Below are 9,104 nucleotides of genomic sequence, written 5' to 3' on the forward strand. Positions count from 1 at the left end.
GGAGGGGGGGGGGGGCCTGGCACACGCACATTGAACATATGGCTCGTGATCTTGCGCTGGCGCTTCCATGCCTCGCCGTCAACATTGAAAATTCCCTTTCCAAGGACGTCCTCCAGGTTGCTGGTGAAGAATTCGCCCTTGATGTAGTTGGAGAACTTGGTCTTCAGCACGTGCTCCACATTGGCCGGGTCCACGGTGACAATGAAGGGCGGCACGGCCGGCGCGCGCATCAGGAAAGTCGGCCCGTAGATGCGGCGCGTCTCGTCGAGATATTCGTCCAGCCGACCGAGAATCCGGTGAGCCTCAATCTATGGCACGGTAAGGGGGGGGGAGGGGGGGCAAAGGCAGGGGCCAAGGGATGGCGGGGGTCATTGGGGCGTGTGCGTCAGTCCACGAGCCGGGATCCATGTGTGCATGCATGAATGCATGAATGTATGGCGGTGTGTGTGTGTGTATGTGTGTGTGCGAAAGGGGATATGGGGGGGGCCTGTGTCTGTGTCGTGGACATTGGTCGGACATACCAGCTGGTAAACGAAGGGCAAACCGAAAGGCCCTGGCGCATTGGTCCCGGCATTGTAGAAGTAGTCATACACTGCCAGCGTGGCGAGGACCAATACACCGCAGATGACGATCTCGAACCACATGGTGCCTCGGAGGGGGGCCGCGTCGTGGTAACTGCATGTGTGTGTGTGTGCAAGGGGGAGGGGCGGGGGATGTATGTCGGGACACAGATACGGAGGAGGGTCAAGAGGTCAGTCCAGGCGTGGCAGGGAGGGCAGGCATGGAGGGGGCATGGCACAGCGTCGGCTGGCGGGGAATGTTGCAGGTGAAGCGGACGCGGCATGTGCTCGGACACACACACACACACATGCACACACACACACACATGCACACACACGAGGAGAGGAGGCACATGCAGGAAGAGATCATCGCACCGACAACAAGATGGGAAGGACAAATGGGGAACGCAGTGGGGCCCCAAAAGGAAGTACGGCGGGCGGAGTAGCAGAAGGGTGCGAAGGTAGAGGGGGCAGCGGAAACAAAGGGGCGGGGGGAGGGATCGACTTTGTTCTGCACCTGCCGTCTACGCGCCACTGTCCGAGCCTTTCAATCCTCCCGGTGGGCCTATGTCCCGATGGAAACACCGAGGACTTATGCTCCCCGGCGGGCTGAGGGGAGAGACACACACACACACACATTTACTCACACACGCATGTGCTGACAAGGGAGACCAGGGTACAGTGTTGCTTGCTCCGTGTAAGGCTGACATGCGACTGGCCCTGCTGCATGGGAGGGCGTCGCGGCATCCCGCCAGGCAGTTAATGAAAGAATCGTTGCCATTGGCGCGCGCCCCGGAGCATCATGCTCGGCCGGTCGACACCGTCGCCCGCGACCAAGCCGACGAGCGGAAAATTCCTTCGGGAGGACGGTGCGAAGCGGGGCGGGGCGGGGCGCGCGAGGGGGAATATAAGCCAGGCGTTTCCTCGCCACCCCTATGGGAGAGAGGGGGAGGACGGGGTGGGGGAGGAAGGAGGGGGATCGCTGACTCGAGCATCGGGGAGGGGGGAGGGCAGGCGTGTCAGCCAACGCAAGGGCCGATCCAACCGGCCACACTGGGGGAAGTCGACCCCAAGGGGGGGGGCATGACAGAGAGCCCGAAGGGTCCGGCGCTTGGGGCCCCCCAGGGCCGGAGCAACTGTCGATCGGTGTCGGTCTAACCAGGGAGAGATGTACATGCCAGGAAAGGGGGTGGGGGGGGGGGGGGGTTTTTTCAACGCACTTTGGGCTAGCTAGCCACCGCCCCGTAGGAAGGGAGGCTGCACGCCCCCCTTCCCGGGGGGCGGGGGGGGAGCGAACGTTCTCCCGTTTCCACTCTCATGCCCCGGGGATCTTCCTCCGGCTTTCTCTCGTCCGGAGGACGCCAGATGGCCATAACAAGGGAGAGACCCCGAGAAAGAGCCAACGACAGCTCGATATCTAGTCAGGTGACTTATTTCATCGAGTATTTTCGTGTGAAAATCTGCCCGCTTTCCAGCCGGGAAGATCCCCATCGAGGGGTCGCGCGCGCGGGAGGCGGCCGCCGCAGTGTGCTTTTACATGCGACGCCTGGGCCTCGGCTCGCTTCCTGCGCATGCCCATGCGAAAGGAACATGCGTTTGTGCATGTGCGCGCGAGTGAGTGTGCGCGAGTGAGTGTGTGCGAGTGAGTGTGTGTGTGTGTGTGTGTGTGTGTGTGTGTGTGTGTGTGTGTGTGTGTGTGTGTCAGGACACGCCCGTCCGCTCCGCCCTGCCAACTGACTTGCCTTCCTTTTTTCTGCATCCCATCAGTGACCATTCTCACAGGGATACGTCTCCGATAGATCCTGAGTTCCCCCCCCCCCCCAAAGGGAAAACACCGGTCGCCGGATTCTCGCACCCGCTGGCGTTTTGCCCCGGGTGGTCGAGGGGGCCGAGCAGTCGGGCGCGCGCAGCTGAATCGACTCCGACCTCCCCACAGCTTCGGACGGCACATCCTAGCTTGCCCCCCGCGTGCACGCCCGATCAGAACACAATGTCGCCACCAGGGGCCGGGTGTTTCTCCGCGGGATTTGCGCAAAAGATCTCCGAGGGCCGCCTGCATGTCGGGCTCCTCGCGCGAGGGCCCTACCCCCTACCCCTCTTTTCCCCCATCAGCACCGGAGCTTGATCCCTGCATGAGGTGTGTGTCGGGCGAGAGAGAGAGAGAGAGAGAGAGAGAGAGAGAGAGAGAGAGAGCGCGAGGGCATGGTGGGGAGGGGGGCAGGGCATGCCCCGGGGCGTGGAGTCCCCCCTAGTTTCCGGTTGCGCGCTAAAGGCCTCCCCCCCTCCCCCCCCCAAGGCCCCCCAGGCCCCCCAGGCCCCCTCACGTCTCCCCCCGGCTTCACCCCTTGGCGAGGGGAACACACTGTAGCACAGGAGGATTCGCGGAATAGACAAGGACGCACGCGCACACACGGGCCACGCGCACGCATAGGAGTGGCGGCGGGCCCGCAGCGCAGGGTGTATTGCTCCGACCGGACACCGGCCCCGCTCACGTGGTGCAATGGCAGAGTGGTGACTGAATGAAGAGGGTGTGAGCCTGGTTGATCATGATCTCCAAGAGGGGCTCCTGACGGACGCGCGTCCCCCGAGTGCCGAGGAAAAGAAAAGGACGGCAGGCGCGAGGGGGAGGAAAGTTAGAAAACACCCGGGCAGCAGGTCGACAGCAGATGGCCGATGCTCGCACCAGTCGCGGGAAGAGGGAGGCATCAAGCGAGCCGATCGAGAAGAGGAAGGGCGCCATCGAGCGGGCCAGCATCGGAGCTGTGGTCCGAGTGATGGGGGAGAATTTGGAAACACTGCATCCATCCCCGGAGGGCGAGACAGATGCGTGAGTAGACGAGCGAGGAGCATGGAAAAAAAGAAGAAGAAATGTACAAATGACACTGGGCGCCATGAGAGAGAGAGAGAGAGAGACAGAGACAGAGACAGGGAGAAGCACCAGCCCATGCCCGGTCTTGCGCCCTGCTTTTTGTGCCCCATCCCCCCCCCCCCCCCCCCCCCCCCCTCGCCCAGCTCCAGCCCTGTCCGGCGGGGCCGACGCACCAAGAAAGATGGACAAGAAGATGTCGGACGATGGCGAAACCAAAGCCGGACAGACGGAGAGACAGGATTTGCCGAACGCGGTTCAGGAGGAACTGCCCGCATTGCCGGCGATGCTGGGGCAGTGCCTGCTGACCAGCCCCCCCGGCATCGAGAGATTGTTGTGAAGAGGCACCGCCCAGGCCATCGCCGGAGGAGGCGCAGGAGACGTCACCGGCACCGGTGGCCAGGAGCGCCTGCACCGATGGCAGCGCGTGCAGGGCCACCAGCTCCACCAGCAGAGCCCGGCTGAAGAGATCCCTCGAAATGGACCCGAGCCAAAGCTTCAGCACGTGCGCCACGCAGTGGGGACTGACGCCGGAGGCTTTTCCGATGGCCCGACAAGCAGGCACAAATGGCCCACCGATGCCGGGCGGGTGGGGGGGGAGGGGGCAGGGGAGATGGACGTGTCAGGAGGAAACCCATAGACCGCCACAGGCAGGGGCATCGGCAGACATGGATGGATGGCGCATGGGGCTGCAAACGCACAGTGATGCTCGATCGGCGAGAAGGTTTCGGTCGGCGGGGTGGCCGAGTCGTCAACGGCCGTGCCGAGGTCCGTGCCGAGGGCGTCCTGGCAGACGGCGGCCACCTGGCTGGCCGCGCGCAGCAGCGATGCCGGCGAGTCGGCCGGCTGATGATACAGGCCGACCAGACTGGCCTGGAGTACGGCCGGGCCAGGGCCCCCGAGGGCAGGGGCCAACATAAGTGACGAGACATCGCTCCCGAGCGAGAACACCGACGACTGGATGCTGATGTCCGAAAGGGAGGAGGCGATGCTGTTTCGACTGGATGAAGGGACCGACCCCCGGGCATCGCGATCCTGCGCCGTCTTTCGCAAGTAGTGGATCAAAATCGGCGACACATGGGGCAGCAGCGCGTCAAGGGCCAGGCCATTGGAGCCCGGCCCCGCCGGACCGTACGCCTCGACCGCGGCACTGATCAGCCGGCGCTCGATGGCTCGCACACACACAACCAGCACCACCGGCAGCCGGCCCCCGGCCGCGGCGGCACTGGCCGCCGCATCCGGGACCAGCGGGAAGAACCCCGGCAGGGGGCCATCGCCCGGGGACCGAGGCGGGGGCCGGCGCCGGGACCCGGCTGCCGCGGCCGCCACCAAGCTGCCCCGCCGGGAGAGATCCCCCTCGGAAAGGTCGGAATCCAGGCTGCTGGGCGCCGTCAGTAGCAAGGCCTCCGGGATCGAGCAGGTGCTCTGGTCCAGGAGCGGGCCAAACACCAGGGCATACTGGCGCGATGGCAGGGTCGTCAGCTGGCGCTCGCCTGCGGGCGAGAATCCAGCCGAGGAAGACCCCCCACCAAAGCCCGGCGGCGAGGAGGGCGGCGGGGGGATGGCCACGGCCGTGTCCACGCGCAAAGGCGACGCCGGAACCAGCGGCAGCGGTGTCGACGTGCGCTTGGGCGAGAGGAAGGACGGCCGCCGGCCGCCCGACGCCCGAGCTGGCGATGCCGGCTCCGAATGCGGCGTCGGCCCGGCCACCGCCGGCACCTCGCCCGCAGTCAAGTCCACCAGGTCCACTGGCAGGGCCGGGGCCGAAGCCGGCGACGGGGCCGAAGGCGCCGGCATGTCGGCCTCCGGCTCGGCAGCCTTGGAACCAAGGCTGAAGCGCCGCATGAGAAGGACCGAGCGCCGGCGCCCGGTGGAGGGGGTTGACTCTTCGGCCGGGGCGGCCGGGGCCGAGTCCTCCGAGTCGGCTGCCGGCGCCTCCTCCAGATAGCCCCGATGGCCGAGGCTGCTGGGCAGGCAGCAATCGGCCGGCAGGCGGGCCGAGCAGGACAGATGGCTGTGCAGCTGGCAGTACCGACACCGGTAGGACTTGGTCAAAATGTAGGAGGCGCAAACGGCGCAGCGGTGGACGCTCAGGAAAGACCGGGTCTCCTCCAGCACATGGGGAATGAAGAAGGCCCCGGCCAGGACCTCCAGCCGCCCGTGGCGGTCCCCGAGCCCGGGGGCCCCGCCGGGCGGGCCGCCGGAGTCCGAATCAGCCGGCCGGAGCTCCGGCGACCGGGCCAGATCGAAGTAGAGCGGCAGCCGCCGGCTCCGCGGAGGCAGCGGCAGCAGCCGCAAGCCACTGGCCAAGTGCAAGTACGACACCCAGTGCGAGTACTGCACGGCTGGCAGCTCCAGCAACCACTCCCCCTCACTCGAGGACTGGAGCATCACCAGGTGACTGGGCGGGGCGGTGCCCCGGCCGCCGGTGGTCGGCGTCACGGGCGAGGTGGGCGTCTGGCCGCCGGGAAGAAGCCCCGCGGTGGGGAGCAGCCCCGGCGAGGCGCCGGGGGTCGGCGGCACCCCGGCCATCGGGGTCACCGCATCCCCGGGCGCGGGCTGATCCATGCCCACCGACATGTCCTCCACCCGGAGCCCGGCCATGGACAGGGAAAAGAGGGGCTCCCCGCGGCCGGGACGCGACTCGTGGAAGAAGAACAGCCTCTCGCCCTGGAGTAGCAGCCAGAGGCTGACCCACGGGTGGGACACCGGCCGGGGCCCGGCAAAATCAGCCTCCGGGTCCACCAGCCCGGCGCGTGTGGCCGACTGGTGGGACAGCGAAAAGCGCCGGCCCCGCGAGTGGGCGGACCCCGACTGGGACCCCTGCGGCGGGTAGAGAACCCCGGACTGGCCGACAGCCAGCTGGCGAACGCGCACGGCCCCCGTCAACCCGGGCATCAGGGGATCGCAGAAGGATGAGTGCCGCAGCCGCCCGCCAGGCCGCACCTCGGCCCCGGCCGTGTCCCACACATTCGACGGGATGGTGGCCGAATTGACCAGCTCCCGGTCGAGCCCGGAAAACCGAGCCAAGAGCAGGGCCATGGCCTCATCGAGCGACAGCGGCGAGTACGGCCGCCGGGCCAGCATTGCCAGCAGCGGGTGCTGCGCCTTCGGTGCCCGGGCCCCAGGGGCCTGGTCCGTGGCGGGGACAGCAGCCCGGCCATTGTCCACCTTCATGATGGATTCGGCCGGGCGCGGCCCGATCGAGGGGGGCTGCGGCGCTTGAGAGGCACCCGGCGAGGCGGAGCTGTCCGGCGACTTGGAGGAGTCCAGCGACTCGTGCGATTGCTGCCGCCGCTCGGCCGAGGTCCGAGCCCATGCGGCCGACGACCCGGGGATGACCGAGTGCCCGGCGGGACTGCCGGGCACCGAGTCGCTGGTCAGGATATTCGCCAGAAGGGGCGACCCGGAGGGGCTGTTGCCGGCCGTTCCGCTGGCCAGGGCGGCCAGCTGCCGTTGGCGATATGTCCCGAGATCCACCGAGTGCCGGCGATCGCGAACCAGCTTGGCCAGGCTGGTGGGCAGCTCATCCGGCTGGGCCACGCGCGTTGGCTGTGTCAGCCCAATGACACTGAGGGCGGTCAGCGTGCTGGGCAGGAAGAGGGTCCCGGAGTCGGGATCCGTGCCAATGTGTGACACCGAATGCCGGCGGCTGGCCCCGGGGCCCGAAGGCAGGGGGGAAGATGGAGGCGAGGCATCGGCAATGGAGAACCGCCGGCCCGATGACCCGGGCCGGAGGAACCCCGAGGACCTACTCAGGCCGGACAGGTCCTGCGGCTGCCTCGAGGCGGCCATGGTGGCAAAGGCGCCAAAGCGGTTGCGGAAGTCCACCAGCTACGGACGACCACGCGAGCAGGGGCATGTGGCGGTCAGCGGCTTGTCATTTGGCACCCACGGGCCGGGCAAATGAGCGTGCGCACCTGTGGCGGGATGTGCCCCGGCTCGGGGAAGGCGTCCATGCAGTCCGAGAGCTCTGCAAAGGGCAGGCATGCGCAGTGTCAGAAAACCGCGGTAGGATGGTGGCCAGAGCCGCGCAGATGGAAGCCGGCCCGAGAGAGAGAGAGAGAGAGAGAGAGAGAGAGACCCGAAAGGGAGCGAACGCATGCCAGCAATGCACGCACCACGAGTGAACTTGGTGAGCGACGTTTGAAGCATATTCAGATGCCCCAGCAGGACCGCAATGTCGGCCCGGTGGCGAGAGTCCAAGTGCCGGAGCTTGGCCGCCGTATCGAAGGACTCGATCGAGTGGGCCGGTGCAGGCTGACCGTCAGCGCGGGTGTTTGCTGTGATGCACAAGGGCGAAGGGAGAGCCAAGCAGGGGGGGGGGGGGCAGGGGAGCGGAGTGTGAGTGGGAGTCGGTGGGGGCATATGCGAGTGGCCCAGCGAGGGACTCGGTCCATACCATGGTGTGCCAGCGCGCCGCGAAGGGTCTTGATTCTGCCAGGCGAAAAGCGGGGAAGTTAGCGAACGGGCCCATGGAGAGAGCGCGGGCGGGCGGGCGGGCGGAGGGGGAACACGGCAGGGGCCAGGAGAAAGACAAGCGGGCGGCGTACTCCTGTGCCCGGCTGTCGAGCTCGGCCTTCTGGGCATTGAGCGCATTGAGCGACTCATTCAGGCGGAAGCCGAGTTCCAGAGACCGGGGCTCGGCCTCCAACACGCGCGATAGGGCCTTGAAGTAGAAGAGGCGCCAGAAGGACACCTGCTCCTCGGAGTCGATGCCCTGGTCCTGCGGCGAATGGACGGGGACGGTGGAAGGGAGTCAGCAGCCGTGATCGCCACCAAGAGGGGCAGCCATGTCCAAGCAGGGAAGTCGGAATAGGGGGGAGTCGGGGAGGGGGGGGGGGGGGGCAGAAGGCATACCTGGAGCGAGGAAAAGAGGACGCATTCACGGTGGGTGGCCAGACTCTCGGAGATGATGACCGTGTTGGTGGAGTCCGGGCCGAGGCCTGGCGACTTGCCGAGCGAGGCCACCGAGGCCACTGACGAGGCTGCCGATAGGGAGGGGCGAGACGCGGACGGGGGCTCGCTCACGGGCAGGCCGCAGATAGTGCACTGGGCCGTCGTCGTCGTGGTCGTCGTCGTGGCCGGTGGTGGGGCTGGTGTCCGGCCAGGCGGGAGGGCCCGGCCGATGTCCGTCAGCGAGGAGGCGGTCGCTGTGGCGGTCATGCTGGGCCGGGGTAGGAGAAGAAGGGGCGCCCGGGAGCGATCCACCGGCGTCCGACCAGGAGGGAGGGATGGAGATGGGGCCCGGCAGGAAGAGCAGACGAAAAAGGGGGAGCGAGGGGGCAGGGGAGGAGCAGGAGGGAAGGAAGGAAGGGAGAGGACAGGAGGAGCGGGATGAGCAGGAACAGGGAGAGGGGGGGCGGGAGGGGGGGGGGGAGAGAGAGAAAGAGTCGTTCTAGCCAGATGGGCCCGGTCTAACTCGGGTACGGCCAGCGAAAAAGCCCCCGCCTGGCCCTTTGCCCGCGGTGGGGCGCGCCCGGCAGACCGCAGATGGCGCGCGCGCGCGCGCGCACAAGCAGCTGCATGTGCGTGGGGGTGATCCCTGCCCGTGGCAGCTGGCAAGAATCCCTGAGCCTCGGCGCATGGACAGGCGGACGCGCCCGCGCGAGCGCGCACCCACGAGAGAGGGAGGAAGACCCGGGGAACACCCACAAAGCTACACCCCTACCCCCCCC

General features: G+C 67.2%; 2 protein-coding genes across 2 annotated transcripts in view; both read right to left on the reverse strand.

Moving 5' to 3' along the window:
• Nucleotides 1-1,058, reverse strand: part of H696_03822 (hypothetical protein) — a 3,125-nt gene extending 2,067 nt beyond the window's left edge. Inside the window, exons 1-3 of the mRNA XM_009497681.1 lie at nucleotides 936-1,058; nucleotides 522-675; nucleotides 30-308 (exon numbers count right to left, since the gene is read on the reverse strand). Of these exons, the coding sequence (XP_009495956.1) occupies nucleotides 30-308; nucleotides 522-644 (402 nt within the window). The 5' untranslated portion in view covers nucleotides 645-675; nucleotides 936-1,058. The remainder of the gene's footprint in view (nucleotides 1-29; nucleotides 309-521; nucleotides 676-935) is intronic.
• A 1,967-nt stretch (nucleotides 1,059-3,025) lies between these two features.
• H696_03823 (hypothetical protein) lies at nucleotides 3,026-8,592 on the reverse strand (the record flags this gene model as incomplete). The annotated part of the gene is made up of 9 exons (XM_009497682.1): nucleotides 3,026-3,126; nucleotides 3,244-3,355; nucleotides 3,603-3,963; nucleotides 4,128-7,260; nucleotides 7,347-7,399; nucleotides 7,548-7,709; nucleotides 7,829-7,863; nucleotides 7,980-8,152; nucleotides 8,287-8,592. 9 exons carry the CDS (start codon nucleotides 8,590-8,592, stop codon nucleotides 3,049-3,051), a joined length of 4,413 nt encoding a protein of 1,470 aa, XP_009495957.1. The 3' UTR covers nucleotides 3,026-3,048.
• Between the last annotated feature and the right edge of the window lie 512 nt (nucleotides 8,593-9,104).

This window comes from Fonticula alba (genome assembly GCF_000388065.1).
Source record: "Fonticula alba strain ATCC 38817 unplaced genomic scaffold supercont2.6, whole genome shotgun sequence".
In the NCBI taxonomy this organism is placed as follows: Eukaryota; order Rotosphaerida; family Fonticulaceae; genus Fonticula; species Fonticula alba.